Genomic DNA, 23,712 nt, shown 5'->3' on the forward strand with positions numbered 1-23,712 from the left:
GCACACACATGCACATGTATGCACATACACACATACCAGTATGTGTGCATGCATGTATCCATGTATGTGCATGCAGGGATATGTGCACGTGTATATATGTGTGTGCCTTATATACTTATGGATACAACACGCATACACACACACATGTGCACGTATGTGTATGTGCAATTTGATTTCAATTTAAAAATCAGACTTCCATTCTGCCACCTGCTCTCCTTGTCTTCAAAATATGTGGCTTGAAAATAATTAACTTTCACTGAAAGAACATTGTGCCTAAAGTTTTTCATGAAGTGTGTAAGGAACATCTATATAAATCTAATTTAAAAGCAAGTCTTTACAAGGAGATGGTAAGAAAGATAGTTTTTCCTTGAAATCTAAGCTTTTCGCAGCTTCAGTGTAGCCTTAGGAATACTAGTGCTGTATGCCTCATACAATTCACTACTTGCGTGACTCACTAAGGGTAACATCCACTCTTAGAACGCTGTGCTTAAGAGTTTGTTTGTCAAGCTTTTGGAAATAACCACGTAAAACTAATGTGGAACACTTTTTACAGGGACACGGAAAGGAAGGTATTGTTTTTCTGTTAAAAAGCCAGGCTTTTCACAGCTTCAGTGTAGCCTTAGAAAGACTAGTGCCATGGGTCTCTTATCCAATACACTACATCTGTGAATCAAAAAACCAAAACCAAACAAACAAAAACCCCAAACACATGGCCTATCCTTATTCAGAAAGTCCAGGGGCCAGTCTCTGTCCAGACATGAGACCATGCACTCTGCTTCCCTGAACATCACAGTTGAGGGTTCATTTGCTTTAGATGAATGCTATGCCTGCTGTTACTGATCAGGAGCAAAGCCAACACCCACGTGGAATGAGGCGGCGTTTAAGTACCAAGGTTGGGCCTGAGGTGGGAGCCCACATTTGGTGGCCAAGTGGCCTCAGGCAAGTGAGCCACCCGCCTGGGCCACAGTCCTCTCACCTAATGCATCTGACTAGACTGTGTGAAGACCTGAGGTCTCACTGCAGGCAGTGTGTGCAGAAGCTTCTGCTCAGCTTTGGGCCAGCAGGTGAGGCCACAGAACACCTTTAAGTCAGTGGCAGAACTTAAGAGCCTATAGACAGGCAGTGCCCTTGCTCCTTGCCCTAGGCCAGCATCAAACTGATGTGTGGGCAGAGCATGAACTCCAATCCTTACTCCAGCAAAGCTGAGGAGGCAGGACCAGCATCCACACTGGCTGGAACTGGCCCAAGCTCACAGGCCAGGAGGAAATGGAATTGGGAAATTTAGGCTCTGATATGGTCCAGAGCAAGGGCATTGGAGAACTTCTGTTCACCAGGATGGCCAACACACACACCCCTACAGCACATGCTCATGGTCCACTGGAGGTATCAGTGGCACCAGGACTCAGACAACAGCACTCCTGTAGGGCGGCTGCTGGGTGTGACACAAATCTGGACCTACTCTGTTCCCCTCCTCATGCTGGGATAGCACTGCAGACACCCCCTGCACACTGCCCCAGCCCGATCATGGGTCCCCCTCTCACTCTGACTGCTCATATCACTCGAGTTATAATGAAGGAGAACAAATCCTCATTCTACTTTCCTCTCATGCAGCCATAACCAAAGGTGAGCTGCGGCTAGGACTTGACACCGTGTGTCAGAACACCCGGTCCCCCAGCCTGGGCCCTGGCTGAGGGGTGTCTTTGTTGTAACTAGAAGAGGTGGTTTTTGAAGCAAGAAGAGCAGCCCCATCCCTTACTCCTGGCATCCCTGGCCCGTGGAGGGCTTTGGGCAGATGCTTCCCTGCTCCAGATTGGTACTGGCTCCCAAAGCACGAGGGAGGTTGCCTGAGTGGGCCTGGTGAGGGAGGGCACACGCAGGCCCCTGGCTGGGCAGTCAGCATCTGGTTCACACAGTCTCCACACTCAGACACTCTTCAAGTGTTTATTCCATAATCAGTTACTATAGAGGATAGAAACTCAACTGTATATACAATTTCACACAATATATCCAGTTGTCAACCCAGATAGGTATACAGGTACAATACAACATAGATTAGATGAAGGAAATCTAACAGCTCAGGCTTTACAGCACTGAGTGATCCAAGAAGAACGTCACCATCCATGTTAACAAAATTCAAGTGCTTTGAACAACCAACTGGAGGCCTATCCACAGATGTCTTTCGTTTCACAGGACGAGCCCTGATACAGAGTTCCATGATTCTGTAACTTCCAATTCTTTGCTTGCCCTTTCTGTTTGTGGGTAAACTGCTCTCTTCCACCTTTCTTTCAGTTGAGCTCACATGAATACTACTACATGCCAAGTGGGGGACTCCCATCAGGGGCCACAGAGGCTTCATTGAGCCCCGTGGACGAGCCAGGCCCATGGTGTGCGGGAAGGATGACAGGGAGGAGAATGAGGAGAGGCTGGACCATTGGGAACCTGCCTCACCCAAGTTCAGGGTCAGAAGGGCCATCACCTGCCTGACCCCCCCCCCCCCCCCCCAGGGAAGGATGGAGGAGGCTGACTCCTGACCACACAGCCTGGCCTGAGCAGGGCAGCTGCCTCTCTGTCCTTCCATCTGTAACACCTGTCACCCTTCACAGGCCTCCCTCTGCCTTGAGGTGAGTTCACTTAAAGACTGAATGTGAAAGCATGAGTTTGGGGCATGAGCTGCCAGAGCCTGCAGGGCCCATAGTTAGAGGGTGTGGTCCCACGAGGCGGCTGCTACTGCAGCCCTGGCCACTGCGGCAGTGAGGAATGTGGCCCACTGTTGCCAGAACTTTTTCTCAAGAAAAACTGAAAGTCCAGATTCATATATGAACCCCGATTCCCAAAGGATGCAGTTTATTCACATTCCGGCAAAAACATTTTCAGGAATAAAATAAGTGGGTAAAAATAAAAGCCAACTGCGCAGACCACAGACCACAGCCCACAACCCCCGCAGCCTGCCCGCTTCCTGTCATTTCCACATCACATCTCTCTGAGGCATGTGAATCAGAACTTCTGGGGTCTTAGCTCTTCACAGGACACTTTTTGGATTTTTTTTTAAGCCTAAAAGACAGTAGTCTGTCTCCAATCTTGTTCTTTGGAATTTTCCAATCTTAAAGGAAACTCCAATCAGGGCACCCTTCTCTCATGTTAAAATATTCCAATCATACACATATTATGAAGATAGCACCACATCGAACTGAGGGAGGGGGCTGCTGACAAATAAGGGTAGCAGAGAATTCTGAAAAACCAAAGTAGTAAGAGAAAAGCTGAGCTGTTTTCTTCCAGTGTCTCTGATACCCACACGTGGCAGCTCCTCCATCCTCAGGCAGCTGACAGGCCTGCCTCCTAGTCTCCTCGACCTTCACCACTTGATGTCTCGGCTGTTAGCAGGATGCCCTGGGTCCTGGTACGCAGTATGCAGGGCTTCCTGGACTCGGGGGGAGTCGGTGCCATCCAGCCACTCCTGGTACAGCTCCTGCACGTGGGTGCTGGTCTCCGGGAGCTGCACAGGTATGTCAGCGTAGATGCCTTTCATCTTCTGCAGCAGGGCCTTGTCTGTGCGCCCATCCTCGGTCTGGGCTTGGCCTCTGCCATTAAGGCATCCTGAAATACACAGGGAGATTACTCTTTCCCTCCTTTCATTTTAAAGGGAAGATGGTTCTGCAAGAGAAGAGGAATGACAGCAGTGTGCAGTGTCTTGTGGCCAGAGCCTGTAACCGCACCCTGGACCCCAAGACCCCGGTCATAGGCTCGCAGCCCCTGGTGCCCTCTCCTATTTACATTACCCATGAGATGTTTTTACCTAAAGCTGAAATAACTTGCCAGCCTTTTACAACTGGGTGGCTATGTATGCAAATCTGGATTTCCAGTTTCTCTTGAAATTTACTGAAACCAGGAGAGCACAGAAATTCATGAACAGCTAAGTCACTGCCGTGGGCATGATGCCTTAGTGTATGTGTCCACATCTGGGCTGCAGGGGACAGCATCCATAAGGAGGCCAACACCCAAACACCTTGGCCTGAATAAAAAACATGCCTCCAACGTATTGGTGCTACTTATTCTCAAACATGTTAGATGATGTTGTGACTTGTAAGATAAAAATTCATTTAAAAGAACATGCAGTGGGACTTCCCTGGTGGTGCAGTGGGACTTCCCTGGTGGTCCAGTGGTTAATACTCTGTGCTCCCAACGCAGGGGGCCTGGGTTTAATCCCTGATCAGGGAACTAGATCCCACATGCCACAACTAAAAGTTCACATGCCGCAACTAAAGACCCTGCATACCCACAAATAAAGATCCCACATGCTGCAACTAAGACCTGGCACAGCCAAATAAATAAATACTAATATATATATATATATAAAAAAATACAAATAAAAGAACTTGCAGCAAATTTCCAAACCTCCCTCCACTTACCCCTTGGCAGCACCTGACAGCTGCCCTCTGGACCGCACATCTCACTTCCCCAGGGGCCTGCTTCTCTCTCCTCAGATCCCAGCCCCTACTCTCCCAGCTGGTGCTCTAACTACAGGGCACAAGTGAGTCCCACCCAGCCTCTACCCTGACTGGCATGTAGGTGTGGGGTGCCTCTCCCGGAGGGACTGCGTGGACCACTCAAGCCTATAGCTCCCCCACTGCCTCCTCGTCCTCACCTCCTGTCCACTCCTCTGCTCAGACCATGAGATCTGCTCTCCATGCCCCGGCCCCTAGAGTGACGTCTCCAAGGCTGCCTGTCCCCCATGGCCAGTGCTTGCCTCTCTGCCCTCAGCCACCCCCACTGGGGCCTCCTCTCCTTGAGCCCATCTCGCACCTGGATCCACCCCCCCCAGGTATTCCCACCTGTATCTTGTGGGCACCCCCCACCCCAGAATGGAACAGACATCCCTGACCCCTTCTCCGAGTTGGCTCTATCACCACCGAGGGGCCTGATGGACCATGGGAACCACATGCTCCCCTCCTGCCTGACTCCACCAGCAGGTCCTCCTGGGGGACCCCTACCCCCTCTCATGGGCCTCCATCTATCACACGGGTCTCTCCCGTCACTCATGGACGAACCTGGCTGGAGGATGTAAGGGCCGTTCAAGCTACCGGGCAGTCTCAGTGTTCTTGACACCAGCTGCCACACGAGCCGGCTCTCACCTGGTGTGACCCAAGCGACTTTTCTCTGGGACCATGTCCCCAAGAGGATTTCCAAGGTGACATCTCCCAGCCTGCTCTTTCCAGTATGTGGTTGTGAGGGAAGGAGAGGGACCATCATGCCACAACCACCAGGGTAGCATCCACACTCCCTCAAAGCCGTTGGAGCTGAGTGAGGCTGGGGGGTGGCCTATAGAGCCTGTATCCTAAGGGGCTCAGAGGGGCCCAACTCAGCCTGTCCCCCAAGTCTTACCCCCGGCACAGGCGAGAACCTCCACAAAGTGGTATGGGAACTTGCCCTTCTTCAGCTTTAGGACCACGTTCTGGATGTTTCGAAAGCCATAAGCAGCAGCAAAACGCAAGAGAACCTCCCCGCTCTTCTCGAGGGTGACCTCCTGGAAGTCTTTGTTCCTATAAAATCAACAACACAGACTTTGGTCCTTAGGGTCCTTCCTCTGTGGTTTGAGGATTATTTCCAATCTAAGTCTGGGATGCAGGCAAAATTTAAAAGTCTATGAATAACACATAAACGGCCTTTAGATCTTGACTGGTATAAACTCTATAAATATGACCCCTCTCCCAGACCTGCAGCTGGCTCTGAGAGGCAGGGGTCCTATTTGTAGAGTTTACAACTGACAAGCAATGCTGACCACACAGGCAGACAGACAGAGGCCACCCCAGCCCTACACACCTCAGGGCGCGGTAGGTGACCTCCCCCACATCCTCATTGAACAGCTCCTTGGCCGCATGTCTGAAGATGTGCACCAGGTACCCGTCGGAGCTGGCTCCGTCGTGGCGCCTAACCTCCTCTTCCTTCACATCTCCAAACCTCATCAGGTAGGAAAAGCGACAGCAACAGTTAAATCAGACTCCCCAAGTTTTATGATCCAAGGTTGCAAAAACCTTTACAAGTATTTAGACTTCGGGCAAAAAGCTCATCTGCGCTGGGTTTCGCTAGCTGACAGGAAGCCTGCAGGTGCAGTTTCACTCACTGCTGCCTGAGTGACTGCACTCTCTGACTGCACATACGTCAAGACACAACCCTTAGAACCTTATGACTTGGGGCATGAGAACTGGGCACCTGAGGGCCAGAAGGCATGCCGTCTCTGCCCAGCCAGGACAAGGCCTCTGGGTCCGCCTGGGCCCAAGCATGGGCTCTGGCCACAGACATGCCAGTTGCTTCCATTTTATGAACCTCAGTCTGCTTTCCATACCAGGGCCACATGTGCTCCTGATATCACTGCTGGGAGGACCTGCTGTGTAGCCTGTGTGTGCCCTGTGGCCCTCGTGCGCTCTTGTGGTCTGTGTGTGCTCTGGGGCACAGGACGCAGCAGGAGTGCGGTCAGCAGTTGGGGTCACCACTGAGGGCAGAAACCCAGTCTGCTGCTCTTGGGCAAAGGGACCTGAGGGAGCCACTCTGTCTAGAGGTGACTCCCCACCCCCCTGGTAGGTCCAGGTTTGATGTCAGGAACATGTGAAGTTCAGAAAGGGGGTGGGAGGTGCTGTGCCCATGTCAGACCAGAGGGTAAACGGCATCCACTCCACGGTGCTGCCCCCGCTCTATTGAGAGTCAAGGGTCATAGTGGGGCAACAAAAGAAGTGGCCCCCTAGGCCAGGAGCCACACCACACCCATGCCTCAGTGTGGCATGTGGCCTCACTGTAAAGGAGGGAGGCCTTGGGACATGCGCCTGGCAGAGGTCTCAAGGTCACATAGGTGCAAAGGCCCCTTCCTGCACCCCCAAGTTGCAAGGGTGCCCTTCCCTGCAAAGCCACTTACAGGGTGTCTAGTGCAGCATCTCTCACCGAGAGGTCACTTTGCTCCATCATCTGAGCAATTTCTCCTATAGACAAAGAAGGGACATAGAACATAGTGACAGACACAGCCCACACTTCCTCAGAAGCTGTTCCCAGTACCACCTCCTTCCCCTGGAGGACATTCTAGGTTACAATGACCTTGGACCTATCACAGGCAGCAGATGCAAAGTAACACTGATGAAATGTCAGGGAAGTCTAACTCCTCTTTCTGCCCCTGAAACAGAGGCTTTTGCAAATGTCTCCCCATGTTTTGTTTCCCAAGCAGAAAGCTTTAGTGTGGTATCGACAGGATGATGATTATCTGCAACAAGACCAATCGAAAATCAGGACCAGTTTTTTGGGACTTCCCTAGCGGTCCAGTGGTTAAGACTTCACCTTCCAACGCAGGGCGTGCGGGTCTGATCCCTAGTTGGGGAGCTAAGAGTCCCATGTTTTGTGGCCAGAGTAACCAAAACATAAAAGAGAGGAATATTGTAACAAATTCAATAAAGACTTTAAAAATGGTCCACATCGAAAACAAAAGCATCTTAAAAAAGAAAAAGAAAATGAGGACCACTTTTGTATCTCCCTTTACACAAGGGATCCTAAGGAAACCCTTGACAGGAAGGGTGAATCCTGAATCAACTGCTGTGGAGGTGCACGTGAGAAGACTGAACATCTGCGGAAAAGAGTAAAAATCTACTGTATTCAGAGAAAAGATGCCCAAGTGTGGTTCTTAGGAAAATCTATCATCTAAGGTGAGCAGAGGGTTGTGGCTGGAGCTCTCTCCACCCCGATCATCCCCATTACACCACAGGAGCCTGTGCGGTGGGGAACTTTCCACCAGCTTCCACGTGGGGAGTTTCTGGTCAGGGGACCCACAGAGGGGTCACTGTCCTCGGAGGTTTCTGGAGAGCAAGCCACTCCACCTCTGTGCCAGGGGGACCTGTTTTCAAGGCCGTTTAAAGTACACCCACCTGGGCTTCAGCAAAGATCTAATCTACCCCTCAACTGATGGCAACATTCTGAATGGCTCTTGAGGATTCCAGGGAATCACTCTCATCCCAACGCTGAGAAGGTGCTGAGGGCTCTCCGCACAAGTCCGGGGGCAGGGCCTTTGCAAGGGTCTTCCCTGAGTCACACATGCGCTTTCTGCTTTGCTCTGAAGGAGGAAGCTTCCCTGTGCCTCCAGCGTAGGCATGGCTGTCAGGCCCTCATCGTGGACACGCACCGGCTGCTGGGCTGACTGGCCTCCCCTCGCTGCTCCACCCGAGGCCCTACCCTCACCTGAGGTTAGCACGCAGTCAGTGCCCCGGGAACCCCGCGAGGCTGTAAGAACATCTTCCTGAAGGGCCTCCAGCTTCTTGTCATAGCATGGGGCCACGATGACATGGAAAATCTTGTCTGGGGACAGGTTCTGTGCAGAAAGAAGAAATCCGCATTGGGGGCCGTGCAGAAGGGAGGAGGCAGCTTAACATGCTGGAGCCAGAACATGCAGCAGGGGAGCAGGCCTGGTGCTTTCTCGGGATCCAAACCCCATCACCCACACACCAAGTTCCTGAGCCACAGCGCCAACCATGGTGCCACCTCACTTGAGACCTGCTGCCTGGATACTCACAGGGAGAAGCCAGAAGCCAACCTGTTTACCCCGAACTACAAGCATGGTGATCAAACACAGCGACAACAAGCACTGCTGAGCTGTAAATGAACACCTGGCCATTTTCCTTGCAGACTTTCTAGACGCTTCCTAAGCGACCAGGCTGCTCCTCTCCGTGCCCCTGGCTGAGCCGGAATTGGTGGCAATTCCAAGGGCTGGCAGCTGAGTGACCAGGTGTCTGGGTGCCCCCTTCCCCCAGCAGGGCCTGGGCCTGGGGCTCGGACCACCTTGCATGCCCGGTGGCACCTCCCCCGCCCTCCCTTGCTTGCCCTCAGTTCCCATCAGCACCTGCCCTCACACGGAAGCTCGTCGCCTGAACTGCATGCTGCCCTTAGGGAAGAGGCTGGCTTACCTGCCGTCTGGCAAAGTAGTCCTTCACCAGGGATCCCATGATCTGCTGGGGAGATTTGGCAGTGCAGAGGTGGGGGGTGACAGGGTGACCCAGCACCCGCTCAGCATATCGGACCCAGCCTGAGGATGGAAGGGGCCCTGTGTCAGCTCCTCACGCCTGCCTCACTAGAGTAGAGCTGGGACACCTCTTCTTTCGGCCGCTCCAGGAGTGCGTGACAGGCTCCCTCTGACCAAGCCGCCTCTCCTCAGCCGCTCAGCCATGGGAACCCCAGGTGCGTTTGCCACAAGACTGGAGGGTGCCAGGAATAGGCACCTCCCTCGTACCCAGACCAGAGAGGACAGAGCAGAAGGAAGGTAAAAGCTAGGGTAGCAGGTACCCCAAAACTGAGAACAAGCTTGGAGCAGCAACTATGAGGCAGTGTGCTGGGCAGCTTGGTTCCAACTCACCTTGCCAGCTGCAAAGTTCTTCTCACAGCCAGGATGTGAGGCCACAGCTCAGACAGGAGCCGATGGCCACCAGACCCACTCAGTTATTGGAAATTAACAGCCCAGTAATTGCCAACTTTTAGGACAACAAAATACGAGAAACCCACACTCCCCAAGCAATACAAAATAGAAAGCACAACCTGCAATGTGCCATGGTATGCCCAGAATGGTCCTGAGCATTTCCCCAAATCACTGACTCCCACAATGCCCTGAGAGCACCACCACTGCGGTAGTTTCCAGAGGTGCACGCATGTCAGAGAGGTCAGCAGACCACACAAACCAGCAACTCAACCTGCAGGAGCAATAGCTGGCTCCCTTCTCCCGCTGGGCACAGCCTGGTGAGGAGAGTGTCTGGTGGCACTGCTGCCCTGCAGACTGGTGCATACACCACAGCCTCATGAAAGGGGCGGGGTGGGGGAGGGCAAGGAAGCCTGGTGACAAGCTGCCCACCAGAACCCTAGGGCAGCCACCTTCAGCACGCACTCCTGGAAGGGAAAACAGCAAATACCAGCCAGACAATCCCACCTGAACAAACTCAAACCACAGCCATCACCTGCTTGCAGGCCTGAGCACACTAAGGAAATGTCCATGGTCAGCAGCAGAAACCCCAAAGAGAAAGGCTGTTGGAGGATGGCTTCCCTCGTTCCCAGCCTCTGCCCATGTGCATGGAATGGTTCACATTAAAAAAGAAAAACTAGGAAATTCCCTGGCGGTCCAGTAGTTAGTACTTGGCACTCTCACTGCTGGGGCCCCAGGTTCAATCCCTGGTCAAGAAACTAGAATCCCACAAGCTGCATGTCGCGGTAAACAAACACACAAACAAATAAATAAATAAATAGGAAAAAGAAAAACTACCAAAGGCCATAGAACGTTTGGAGGCCCAAGACCAATCCGACCACAGGCCTGGCTTTGGAAGGCCCCTGTACACCCTGGTCTCAGCTCCAGTGGCCGCACCTGCAGACTCGGCTCTCAGGCAGCCCCCAGCTCTGTGCTGCAGCTGGGCATGCTATGTGCTGTAAGGCCCAAGATCAGGCAGAATACCAGGCGGTAGGAGCCAGGGCCCCAGGGGACCTCCTGGTTGGGGTGAGGAAGAGGACCAAGCAGGGACTAGGCGGAGGAACCAGGTCACAGGGTCTACAGCACCTGGCACCCGAGACCGGATAGGCTAGCACTTTCCCAAGGGCACCCCGATCAGAATTTGCTACCAGCACTGGCCTGCAGCTTGGTCAGCCCTGCTGGCCCCCAGCTTTGTAGCAGCATGGGTGTGGACAGGACACCCACGTCCCACCCTGTCAGACCACCCACTTCTTCTCAGTGACCCGCTGTGAAAGCAGAGAGGGAACCTGCTCAGAGAAGTGTCTGGCACAGGCTCCCGCTCTCCAGATGCTCTGCTGGGTTGGAGAGATTACTTTCCACACTTCAGTTCAATGAGTGTTCTTGGCGGGATCTCACAAAGGCCAAGGCCTGTGAGTACGCCCAGAGCCGAGAAACTCAATGCCCCCTCTCCCACGCACCCCCTCTGGGCAAAGGTGCATTGGTGAGGTGGTGCTACATCGGCTTGTGGGCAGCAAGGGCCTGCCCAGATGTCCCTGGCCCTGCCTGGATGCGCTGCCCTCCAATCAGTCTGAGGAAGCACCACTGGGACATACGAACCCTGCGTGCAGAAGCTGTGCCTGGTGAGTCAGCCCAGGACCACCCATAGCCTGATACTGCGTGCCAGGTCAAATCATCTGACCTTGGTGTTGCTTTAACTTCCCTAAGTTGTCATAGGGAAGCAAGATTTTAGCACCAATTCTAGAAAAGAGTTAGTTTCGAACCAGATCTCTCCTCATCACCCTGCATGTGAGAAGTGGCATAAACCTGAACAACAGTTACGGATTTCACTGTCTGGCTTAGCTACAAAGAGCTCCTAGAGGAGAATGCATCATTACCTAGGAAGAAAACTCAGAGAAGCTCCAAATCCATGAGTAAACAGCCCTGAACAGCTCAAGGAGACCACCAAAAGCAGCAAACACCAGGCTGGGGGGAGGGGAGCGGCTGGGGAGCAGCAGCAGCAGACGGCCCGGGTATCCTACCACAAGTGCTGCGCTCACTCCAAGGATACAGGGCTCATTGCTTCCTGCAGGAATCAACCACCTGCTTACTACCCACATCAGCAGGGCTAGTTCCTGCCAGGAGTGGAGTCTTCTGTCCTAGGCTCCATCCTAACAGGGCCTCCCACATAAGGAATCAATCGCTAACTAAAGGTTTAGCGTCAAGACAGCACTGGAATTCCTGAGATCCTGCTGACAGGAACGTGGAACCGGCAGTCTGGAACCGGAAGTCTGGAACTGGAGCCCCAGGGGCACGGCCGAGCTCGGGTCATTTTATGCTGCCTCTTCCTTAGATGGGTGGGACTGAGCCACAGTGATCGGCTGTGTGTGGCATCAAGTGAGGGCCCCACGAGGATCTGGTGCTGGGATCCCAGGGGCAGGGGTACCTCTGCAGGGCCCTTGGAGAGCCAGGAGGTTCCCTGAGACCTCAGCTGTGCATACCTACTCATTAGCAGCTTCGAAAACACCTACAAGGATATAAATGCAGAAGTGGACACCACAGCCCAGCAAAGTGTGCATTTAGAGTTAATTTACGTGTAAACTCTGGATACAGAACTGCCTGACATGCCTGGAGAGCTGGGAGCATCCACATGGCGGTCACCTTTCCAGGACAAGCTACACACAGGAAACAAGCCCCACCTGATGCTGAGTACCTCCTGCCAGTCCGTGGGCTGCTGAACAGCACGGCTCAGTTAATGAATCAACTCATGCACCTCCTGGACAGATGGCACATTTCCTCTCCATGATTTTACAAGTGGGTGGAAAGTATTTCCAAATTCTAAGCAACCATAATGTCAACATTCCATTTCATTAAATCATAATCCTAATGATTAATGGGTGACATGTCAAATGCTAGAAAAATCTGGAACCATGGTGGGGGAGGAGGAATAAACTGAGAATAGAAATGTGAACAAAATCCTAAGATTACGTAGACCACAACTGGACTCTCACAGACCTGATTTATTTAGAAATAATTTTTCACTAAATGTCACTTACCAGTATAGCACTTCCTGCCTTCCCTTATGCATCATCTTTAAACATTTTCTCATTCCCAAACTTCCTATTTTTCCAGAATTAAAAAACCTGTGATAAAATTTCTCTACCTCAGGCACCAGGTTCTATATAATAAAACTAACTAAAAACTGGTTTAAAAAGTGCTCCAGGATGGAATCTAGTATTAATGTAAAGAAATATTTTTCATTAAGTAATTTCTATTTAAGCTGGCAAAGGATCCATCGGTGTTCACCATATTACCTATAATTGTTTGGACATCTGAATATGTCATACTTTTAAAACAGATTTATTCTCCTTAATACGTTTGTCTCAAACTTCAGAAATACGGATAAATGAAGATAAGAAATTAATACTCAGCTGTCAGGTCTCCCCATCAAACTACCCAGAATTAATAAATATGTCAGGCGACATGAAACTACTCAAGGCCCAAACTCCTCCCCAAGACCAACTGACCCCCTGACCTCATCCTTTGCCTAGGCCTGCCCCCAAATGCAGACTGATGTGAAAAGGTGCCTCAGGCACCCAGAGGCCCAGCAGCAGGCCCTGTGCTTACCGGGACAGGCAGAGGTCAGCATGGGTAATGTGGGCTCTTTCTCATTGTGCTGGCGGAATCGACGCACAAATTCTTTTTGACTCTCCAGGATGCTGAAATCTGCAGCGATTGTTGTATCAAAGACATAATGCACCCCTGCAGGGAAGAAAGGTGCATTCAGCTTTATATCACAGAATGTGGGATCTATTCTCGGGGTCTGGAGCCTCAGAGACAAACTGAAAGGGCAGACTCCACAGGCATCACTAGCTTCCCAAGTATCATTTTTCACAATAAAACATATATATTCTCTCTTCTGCTTCTTCTTTTCCTCTCTACATCTACATACACATAAACACCCTCCTATACTCCATATATAAATTAACAGAATATTACAAGGTACCAGCAGTATTCTCTTCCAACACACTGACAAATCAAATTCTAGTCTGTAATGGTCTTTGATATCGTCAAAATAAATGAGTAAACTGGCTGAGCATACCTTTGTAACGGTCTTAATTATTATGTTGATTTTTAACTAGCTATATTTTCCTTAATATTTTTCTTTTTTTAAAAAAATTGAAGTAGTCGACATACAGTATTATATGTTCAGGTGTATGATACAGTGGTTCACAATTTTTGAAGGTTATGCTCCACTTATAGTTATTATAAAATATTTGCTATAGGGAATTCTCTGGCGTTCCAGTGGTTAGGACTTGGCACTTTCACTGCTGTGGCCCGGGTTCAATCCCTGGTCAGGGAACTAAGAGCTTTAAAGCTGGCATGGCACGGCTGAAAAAAATTTTTTTTTGCTATATTCCCTGTGTTGTACAATATATCTACAATATATCGTTGCTGCTTATTTTATACCTAATAGTTTGTACCTCTTAATCTCCCACCGCTATAGTGCCCCTCCCCGCTTCCCTCTCCCCACTGGTAACCACTAGTTTGTTCTCTATGTCTGTGAGTCTGTTACTGTTTTGTTATATTTACTAGCTTAGTGTATTTTTTAAGATTTCACATATAAGATATCATGCAGTATATCTTTCTCTGTCTGACTTATTTTACTTGGCATAACACCCTCCAAGTCCATCCATGTTGCTGCAAATAAGTTCTTAATACTGGAAAATAAGCCTAAGACAAAAGAATGTACTTTCAATAATTACAATAAAATAAAGCAAGCAAATAATTTTGCAGCTTGTCTAAACCTTAAAAGCAGCCAGTTATTCTTAAAAAGAAATATTACAAACATTGTGTCATCTTAAAGAGTTACCTTAAAAAAATCAGTTTCACTGTGGATATATTTTATTAATATTAACATATAATGCCCAACTATTTATTTAAAAAAAAAAAAACCCCTTAAAATAGGGCCTTTCACTATGAGAAGACAGAGCATCTAATAACTTTGATCTCTGGTAAAACTAAGATAACCTTAGGCTTTTTAAGGTTAAAAGCATGAAGAATGACATAAGGAGTCCATGCTCATGGCTGCGGCCTTAGTTTTGGTTGTGGCAAGCTGTGCACCAAGAAATAGCTCTGAATGGAAAGCAACATGGAGCAGTGAGGCAGGCAGACTGGTGTGAGGACATTTAGTCTGTGTCATCTTATTTTATTAGTAATCCCAATGCATTTACATCTTTAAAAAGCCACTGAGGAACAATAAAATCTCTTATTTGGCAAATGGCTCAAGTTCTTCTCTTCTGAGCCCACCTGTAGGACACCCTGGGTTGGCGGAGAAAGTTCTATTCTGACATGGCAGACAGACAGAAGCATTCTTATCGCTCTTTGAGGCAGTATTACTCTAGTACTCATTCACACGAGTCCTCATGTACTGAAATGACTACCTTTCATTGTTCACACAAAGGACATAGCCCATTCCCTTCTTGTTCTGCTCTTCAGAGATCTTGCTGGCAATCCAGACTCCAATCATTGCAGATGTGATTCTCCATCAAATAAACGCCCTCTGTAACCCCTGTGAGCTGGGCAACTCAACATTACTGGGCAAGTGTGGGTCCCAGGTGTCCCCAGCTACATGCCCTAAGACGGTCATTTGCTGTTCCTGGCGGGGCCAGCCCCGGCTGTTAACACAACACCCATCTGCATGGCAAGAGGGTAAGTGACACCTGCCCACCACACATGAGTCAGAGGCACGGCCCTCTTAAGTTCCACAAGACTCTCATAGCAGTTCCTATCTACCCTGTGTCCTTAAAAATTGCACTCTAGAGATAAAAAGGACAGTTAAAAACTTAACTTATAAACTCAAATTACACTGAATTTATTTGCTATAAATAATATCAAAAGGCACCTCACCAAGACTTTTGAGGAAGCCACAGAGTCTTCTGGATGCATCAGTCACACTGAGGCTGAATTTAGCAGCAAAATAAGGCAGAGACTGAGGACACACCGACACTGCCAGCACCTTGTGCTTTGAGGTATCACATTTCTAGGAGAAATAGAGAAGAACATTGTATATGTGTGATTACACAGGGAGTGAAAGTAAGACACCTTTGTGAAAAGTCTAGAACAAACAGAATGTAATAGATGCCCTATGGAAAAACTAATAAAATACACAAGACACTGGCAAGCATAATTAAAGAAAAAGAAGAAAATGAGAATAGGGACTTCCCTGGTGGGGTGGTGGTTAAGAACCCACCTGCCAATGCAGGGGACATGGGTTCAATCCCTGCTTCGGGAAGATTCCACATGCCATGGAGCAACTAAGCCTGTGCGCCACAACTACTGAGCCTGCTTGCTAGAGCCCACGAGCCACAATTATCAAGCCCATGTGCCACAACTGCTGAAGCCTGCGTGCCTAGAGCCTGTGCTCTGCAACAAGAGAAGCCACCGCAATGAGAAGCCTGTGCACCACAATGAAGAGCCCCCGCTCACCGCAACTAGAGGAAGCCCACGCGCAGCAATGAAGACCCAACAGAGCCAATAAATAAATTAATTAATTAATTTAAAAAAATGAGAATTAAAAAGATGAGACATTCCAAGAGATTTTGTTAATTTTAAGAATAATATTAAATCAGAAATATGTATCAATATTATACATAAATGCAAACATCTGGAAAAAATGGATAAATTTATTTTTTAATTTTTAAACATTTTATTTATTTATTTATTTATTGGCTACAATGGGTCTTCGTTGCTGCGTGCAGGCTTTCTCTAGTTGTGGTGAGCGGGGGCTACTCTTCATTGCAGTATGTGGGCTTCTCATTGCAGTGGCTTCTCTTGCTGTGGAGGACTGGCTCTAGGCACACAGGCTTCAGTAGTTTTGGCACATGGGCTCAGTAATTGTGGTTCACAGGCTCTAGAGCATAGGCTCAGTAGTTGTGGCGCACGGGCTTAGTTCCTCCATAGCACATGGGATCTCCCCGAAGCAGGGATTGAACCTGTGTCCCCTGCATTGGCAGGTGGGTTCTTAAGCACTGCACCACCAGGGAAGCCCCCAGAAGGGATAAATTTAAAGGAAAAGGAAAAGTTATGTACAATACTGGCCCATCAATAACTGAAATGACCCACGACAATGAAAATACATGAAAATGGGGCCCTGTGGTCTGTCCCCAAGAGGCCTCAAGCCCAGGTCACTTAGCTGCAAATTTTTAAGTAGTAGCTAATTCTCATTTTCTGTGAACCTTTCTAATAAATACCAAACAAACAAGCCTGAAGCCAGGCTATCAACACCCTGAAACCAAAACCAGATGCTGGCAACTCAAGAAATCCCTAGAAAAATATGAACAAATTGAGTTCAGAAGCGTGCTGACTTCTCATGAACACGCAGGAGGTGACCCAGGGGAGCAGCATGAGCAAGCACGTCAGGCATCAGAAAGTCAGCAGTGGGCCCCCTGACCTGGGATTAGAGAAGATACAGGGTTATCGTGACAGAGGCTGTTCAGGTTAGACACTGCCTACAAGTTAGGAAAAGTGGAAACCTGGGCAGCAGTGTTCAGTGGCCACCTTCCACCGCAGTCTACCTGTGAACTGGTCACAGACAGAACAGTCTGGTCCTGTCCCCATGCCCCCACCTTGCAGCTCAGGTGAGACAATGCTGAGGCTGCCTGTCCCCTCTGGATGGGATCCCACCTTCACATGATGCCTAGGAAGCCCACACCCGACAACACTATCAGGCACCAACCCGGCACACACTGACCTCCGGCTCCCTCACAAGCTCCTAGGATGCCCAGGCCAGCCAGGAATGGTTTCTGTGATTTGTGACCAACAGCATCCTAATATAAATTTGGAAGCAGGAACAAGGGGGTGCAAGTTTCAAGTGGAGGAGGAAGGGCAGAGGGTGGTCTGTCCCCAGCTTTAGAAGCCAGACTCGGCACTTCCTGTCTCTCTGTCTGACACCCTGAGCAGGGAATTTCGAAGACTCACTCTTCACTTCATTCTCACTCTAATATCACCTCCACCGAGGGAGCCAATTTGTGACCAAGAGGGGATCAGCCTGAGCCCAGAGCCAAGGGCAGCAGAGAAATAGAAACTGCTTTTTCCTGATGACAGTCCTGAGTGACTGACTCAGCCAAACCCAGAATCTCCCTCAGTTCTAAGCTTTCAGTTTCATGAAATAACTAAGCATATCTTTTTTATGCTAGTTTGACTTGCGTACCCATTTTCTATATCCGAAACGCTGATTGGTATGAGTATCTACATCTCTTTAATAGTAAGATTCTTAAACATCTATTTAATAGTAAAACTTTACCAGCATTTCCACTAAAGTCTGAAACAATACTTTAGTTCTACTTTTAATTTACTTTTATTATTATTATTTTTTAATTGGCCGTGCTGCACATGGCCTGTGGGGTCTTAGTTCCCCGACTAGGGACTGAACCTGCGCCCCCTGCATTGGGAGTGAGGAGCCTCAACCACTGGACCACCAGGGAAGTGCCGACATTAGTACTATTTTTATCACCACTGTTATTTCAGGTTGATTTAAAGGTCCCAGACAATACCATCAGAAAAAGAAACAAAGCGTACACAGATTGGAATGGATGAAATTTGTTACCTGCACTCAGTACACCTAAAAAGCAACCTGGCCTCACATGATACCTGCACTGTCACATGGGCCAGAGCACCCAGCACTGTATGTAAAGCCGGTACAGACCCTTCCTGGAAAGCAACTGTGAGCACAGAAACACCCCAGGCCAGAGTGAGGGCGAACAGAGATATGCCCTTCAGCCTCACCTGCCTCCGTCTTTCCTGTCTTTCCCTTCCACCTGTCTTCCTATCGCTACTGGAATGAGTGACATCAGGTAGTTCCGTCTGTATGGGGGTCTGCAGGGATGAGGTGAAGGACCACAGCCCTGCCCCAGCTCACAGAGCCCGTCAGGACAGAAACCCAGCCTCTGAGAATGCCCCAAAGGCAGAGCAGCAGCAGCTCAGCCACAGCCCCACCCATGACCAAGCACGCAATAGGCCTCCCCCAAGCCAGGGGAACCTGGTTGGTGGTGCCAGCCACAGCTGCTGCTCACATCAGTGAGGGAGTGTGACTGTGGGTGTGGTTTTGTTCTGACAGGGAGGGGCCATGGAGAGGGTCAACTACAGCAGGGGACACAGGGCCAGGGCCAAGATGCACTCTCCCCAAGCCCCAGCAGAGGCTTCATACCTCACCTTGACTTCCACCCACCTCTGTTGCCAGAGAGCGCCCAGGATACTATACCTTGTTAAGATTCAGAACTCGGAAGAAGTCCTTGGCGTTCTGCTGGGAAACCTGGACTCCTTCCTCTGCAGACACACAGCTGTCACAGGCCAGGCAATCGCTCAGAAATATCTTGGCATCAGCCAACTTATGGAATTCTCCCTTCTACAAAACAAAGATGATGTTTTAGCCCGATTCTTCAATAAAAACTCTTTAATACTTGTTTCTCTAGGAAAAGTAACAGCACGAGCAAAATATAGAAAATTGGTGCAAAATCCCTGAGACATCTGGGCCAGGCCTGGAGCTCTAGGTGCTGCAGCCACCACGGTGCAGTGGTCCCACAGATGGCAATGCTGGGGGAGTGGGTCAGCATCGTAAAATGTGGCAGGAGGAAAGCTACACTTCTGGTTTTCTCCTGCCCCCACACACCTCCTTGCTGCCTCTGGGGACTCTTGCCTTGGCCTGCTCTGCACTTCCCACTGAGCTCGCCCAGTCCCATGGCTCCCCGTAGAAGCCTCCCATGGAAGCCTGAAGCCTGGCCTCCCTGAGAGGCTTAGAACTGACATAGCTCACTGCTGACCCGTAGGCATCAGGGCCCTCACGTCATGCAAGTCTGAGCTGTGATGCTCAAACTCGCATCTCAGTAAGTGACTCTGTTCCCCTGGATGCCAAGATGACAACCCTCAGCTGCTTCATCTTTTGTTGGCTGCACCCGCACCTACTTGTTCCCTGAAGCCCCCTCCCCAGGCAGAGGTTCACCAGAACACAAGTCACACCTCCACTGCTGGAGGCCCTCACTCCCCCCAGCTCTCACTTCTAGCCATGCTCTGGGTCTCCCTGAGGGAAATGCTCCCCGAGAGCTTGGCTCACCCCTTGGACCCTCACAGACAACTGCCAGAACAGCACCAGGCACCCCCTGGCATCTATATGGTGCCTCTTTTCCCTGAAATGTAAGCTCTGAGGAAGGAACCTTGTCTCATTCCCTTCTGTTTTCTGACATCTCCTATATAGAGAAGGCACTCAATAAATATTTTGTGGATGAATGTATGAATATTCTGGAGCCTACTAGAGCCATTTCAACAAAATAATGATAGCTCCTGATGGCTGTACATTGTTTTTTTTTTTTCAAACATGATTTGGTGAGAGAGGGCTTGGGGTGGGGGGTGTGGCCCTCCCACCACCGAAGCTCTGAACAGGAGTGCATGCTGTCACCTCCCTCTCCCCATGCACCCGTGTCGCTGTGCAGCGCTCTCTCTGGGACCGTGTTATGTTGCAGATGCTCTTTCAGAAGGTATGGATGGGACCCAAGGGTTTGCGCTTCTAACAAACCCCCAGGTGGGGCCAGATCTGCTGCTCCAAGGGTCAGGAGCACATGGCTGGTGCCTAATAGATACTGTTGAGCTGCACTGAGAGTTCTGCCTCCATTGCCCCTGCAGAGGTGCCCAAGACCACACTGTGAGCTGCCACAGGCAGCAGGGCTTCCTCTCGGCCTGCAAGCCACATGCCATCCAGTCATCCTCATCCTCCTGCAGGCTTTCACGGGCCAGATCCGGTTCCTTCCCACCCGTCGCAGTCCTTCCTCTTTCTCCTGCTGCCTCCTAAACACGGACATTCTCTGCAGAAGCCTGTCCATCGACCCTTCTCTCCAATAAGTCTCACTTCTCTGAGCAGCGTGAGGCCCCCACTCAACCTCTCCAATCTCTGCCTCCAGGGAGCTCTCTCCCTCCCAAGTTACAGACTGATATCCTGCAAAGCTCACTGGTCTGCGCAGCTCAAACTGCACTCAGCTTCCTGTGTTGCGCCCCCTTTCCTGCTTCTGCCACTCTGGTTGGCCCACCCAGACCCAACCACTCTCGGCCTCCCAAGTAGTTTCCTTCTATTCTTCCCCTACTCTAGCCAGCTTAAGCCACCTGCCCTAAAACATGCTTCCAAGCTGTCTCCTTAACCTTCACACCTTCCCAGTGCCTGATAAGCTTTCACCCCATCCCTCCACCCTCCACCCTCAGTTCTCACCACCCCTCAGGGCCCATTCCAGCAGCCACTTTCTTGACCTGATCATCCCATCAGGGAGTCCACCCATTGTGCTGGCAGGGTGCCCACTTAAGCTATGTACACACATTATCTGCCGGCCACCACAGCCCAGGGAGAGAAGTAACCCAACTCCCCATGTCACTGATAAGGAAACTGGGGCTCCCAGGGTTAGATGTCTGTCCAAGGTGGTGTAGCCAGAGGGCAGGCGTGGGAGGCCCCAGGCCAGCTGCTCTGGGGCTGCAGGGCCCCAGGTGCACCCTGCCTTTCTTCTGCGTCAGTGCCCTGGGTGCTTGTTTCATCCCCTGCTGCGCACTAAGCCCTACAGTCACCAGAGCACAGAGTAGCACCGGTATACGAGGGAACTAGATCAACGTCTGCCTGACTCAATGTTGTACAAGGATTCTAATCTAAACAGGAAACCTGCTGCTTGCTTCTTCCATGTTGCCAATTCTCCATTCCTAAAACCGGTACCAGTACTTTTTAAGGGAAGAACTAACCTTAACCTCCCTGTGCCACAAACCTCTCTTTGTAAAATGGGGACAACAGTAGTGCTTGCTTGAAATGCTCATTCTGAGCATGAAATGAGATCACATATATGAAGCCCTTTCTGTAGTGTCCAACTCAGGGTTATGTACGCAGTAAATGTAAACCATCACTATCAGCTAAGGAAAACATAAAAACTCAAGAACTGAGAGAAGAAACCACTAGAAAAACAAACTTACAGAATCATGAAATCTGAATTACTTTATAAATTACCTACTTAAAATCCCATCTTACAGAATAAAACTTTTCACTAAAAAAAAAAGAAAAAAAAGAGAAAATCAGGGGGACTTCCCTGGTAGCGCAGTGGTTAAGAATTCGCCTGCCAGTGCAGGGGACATAGGTTCAATCCCTGGGCTGGGAAGATCCCACATGCTGTGGAGCAACAAAGCCCGTGCACCACAAGTACTGAGCCTGCTCTCTAGAGGCCACGAGCCACAACTACTGAGCCTGTGTGCCGCAACTACTGGAGCCCATATGCCTACAGCCTGTACTTCGCAACATGAGAAGCTACCACAATGAGAAGCCCGCACACGGCAACAAAGAGTAGCCCCCACTCGCCACAGCTCAAGAAAGCCCTTGCGCAGCAACAAAGACCCAAAGCAGCCAAAAAATAATAAATAACAAAGTTCTCTTAAAAAAAAAAAATTGGAGGTTTCAATATTATACCCCTATTTCTAATAAACAGCCAAGGACGACATTTTTCTTTGTCCCTAACATGATATGTTTTGGTTTGGTGTGTTCTGAGAAGACATGCTTTTCGTGCTCTTACCTTGAAGATCTTGTGCCTCCAACTGACTGACCTGCATGTCTGGCCCCTGGCAGGGGCTTTTTACCCCTTCATTTCTTGCTTCTTTCTTTCTTGGAGCAATGATGTACCACCCAAAGAGGAGAAAACCAGCAGGAGCACCAGCAGAAGCTGTTTACTCCAGGCTGATACAGAACTGAAAAATCTACTTGCCTCTCCATTTTCGTGGGCTGGACTTGGTACGTCAACTGATGCATTCTCTTGGTCATCGGTTTTCGTTTTTTTACTACATTCCTTGAAAAGGCAAAGGAACATATGAAAGAATAACTTTTAATCTGACTCTCTGAGTTTAAAAAAATGTACATACTTGCTGATGAATTCATCTCATGTCTAGAAATCTCTTCTACAGAAAAAGAAGCACTTATACTTGTGGACACACAAACACACCCATACACACCTCTGTATCTGCAATGTTTGCAGCAAATGAAAACCAGAAACAATGTGGCCTCTCATGACAGGTAAATTAGTGTCTGACTACCTGGTCAAGTGTATACTTAAAATACAACAAACTAGGATTGCGTGTAACGCACTGAAAAGGTATTTCCTGTATAATGTTAAGTAAAAAGAAACAGCAAGTGATGGAATAATATTTATGATACTATTCAATTTTGAAAAAATAAACAGAAAACTCCCTGTGCACCACAGCCTAGAAACAAGTGGGTAAGGCTATCACAGTTACCATGGTTACGAAGGTGGCAAGAGGCCCAGCCCCGTATTTCCTTCCTGCACTTCTGTATCGTTTTCGTTACTATAAGCATGAAAGTTTTTAGGTAGCATAACCGCCCCCCCCCCCCCCCAACACTTTGATCACCCTATCGCGAATTCACACCAAGGATAGCGTCTGCTGCGAGGTCGGTTTTTCTGGTGGTTTTTGGCTTCGAAGGTACTTTGAAAGGACAGACACGCGCCCCGACGTCAAGTCGCCTCCGGGAAACTGGAGAGGAAACCCGATGCGCGGGCTGCCCACCCTCAGCCGCCGCCGCCGCCGGCGCCCTGAGGTTCTGTCAGCGACTACGCGGAGGCAGAGGCCCTCGGAGCTGCCAGGCTCCCGACGCCTCTCGGGCCCCGGGCCCCGTGAGCGCAGGCTCCTCCGGACCCTGGACCCTGCCCCCGACCCGGCCCTAGCCCCGGCCCGAGCGCGCGGAGCCCACCTTCCGCGTGCAGTGCTCACACTTCATCTGGAGCGGGGCGGGCAGGTCCCGGTGCGCGACCTGAGGGGAGCACCAGGAGACGCGGTCACCGCCGCCCGCCGCCCTTTGTTGTCTTCGCTCCAGCGCGGCCCCACCCCTCGCGGCTCTACTCGACCAATGAAAGGTCCAGGAGCGGGCGAGCCACAAGCCTGAACCAATAGGAGTGCACAGAGGGCGGTGCGGCTCCACGCTACAGGGCTCTGCCTAGGCCAATGAGACCGCGGGAAAGGGGCGGGTCAGGCCCTGGAGCCAATTGGAGCGCGCGGGGCGGAGCGCGCGGGGCGGAGCGGGCGGGACCCCCGCGGAGGCCGCTGCCGGTTCTCTCGTGGGTTTCCGCAGCGTGCCGGTCTGACGGCGGCTCTGGGTTAGCTAACTGACGGTCCCGAAGGGGTGGGGGAGGTCGTTTCGGGGGCACTCGGCCGCGTCAGTTCGGCGCCAGACGCTCGCCTCCCTC

The 23,712-nt window shown here is 50.3% G+C and overlaps 1 protein-coding gene across 2 annotated transcripts; it reads right to left on the minus strand.

The window, feature by feature from the left end:
- Positions 1–1,927: 1,927 nt before the first annotated feature.
- Positions 1,928–23,348, minus strand: NARF (nuclear prelamin A recognition factor). Of its 2 annotated transcripts, XM_057716255.1 has the most exons (11): positions 23,220–23,348; positions 22,222–22,302; positions 18,711–18,854; positions 15,359–15,491; positions 13,076–13,210; positions 8,931–9,049; positions 8,209–8,338; positions 6,905–6,968; positions 5,818–5,955; positions 5,380–5,537; positions 1,928–3,594 (listed from the first exon to the last, which is right to left on the minus strand). In XM_057716255.1, the coding sequence occupies exons 1-11, from the start codon at positions 23,244–23,246 to the stop codon at positions 3,353–3,355; spliced, it is 1,371 nt and encodes a 456-aa protein (XP_057572238.1). In that variant the 5' UTR covers positions 23,247–23,348; the 3' UTR covers positions 1,928–3,352. The 2 variants fall into 2 exon arrangements, with proteins under 2 accessions (XP_057572238.1, XP_057572239.1); XM_057716256.1 differs by lacking the exon at positions 5,818–5,955 and having other exon boundaries at positions 23,220–23,315.
- Between the last annotated feature and the right edge of the window lie 364 nt (positions 23,349–23,712).

Source organism: Hippopotamus amphibius, chromosome 17, assembly GCF_030028045.1.
Source record: "Hippopotamus amphibius kiboko isolate mHipAmp2 chromosome 17, mHipAmp2.hap2, whole genome shotgun sequence".
NCBI lineage: Eukaryota > Metazoa > Chordata > Mammalia > Artiodactyla > Hippopotamidae > Hippopotamus > Hippopotamus amphibius.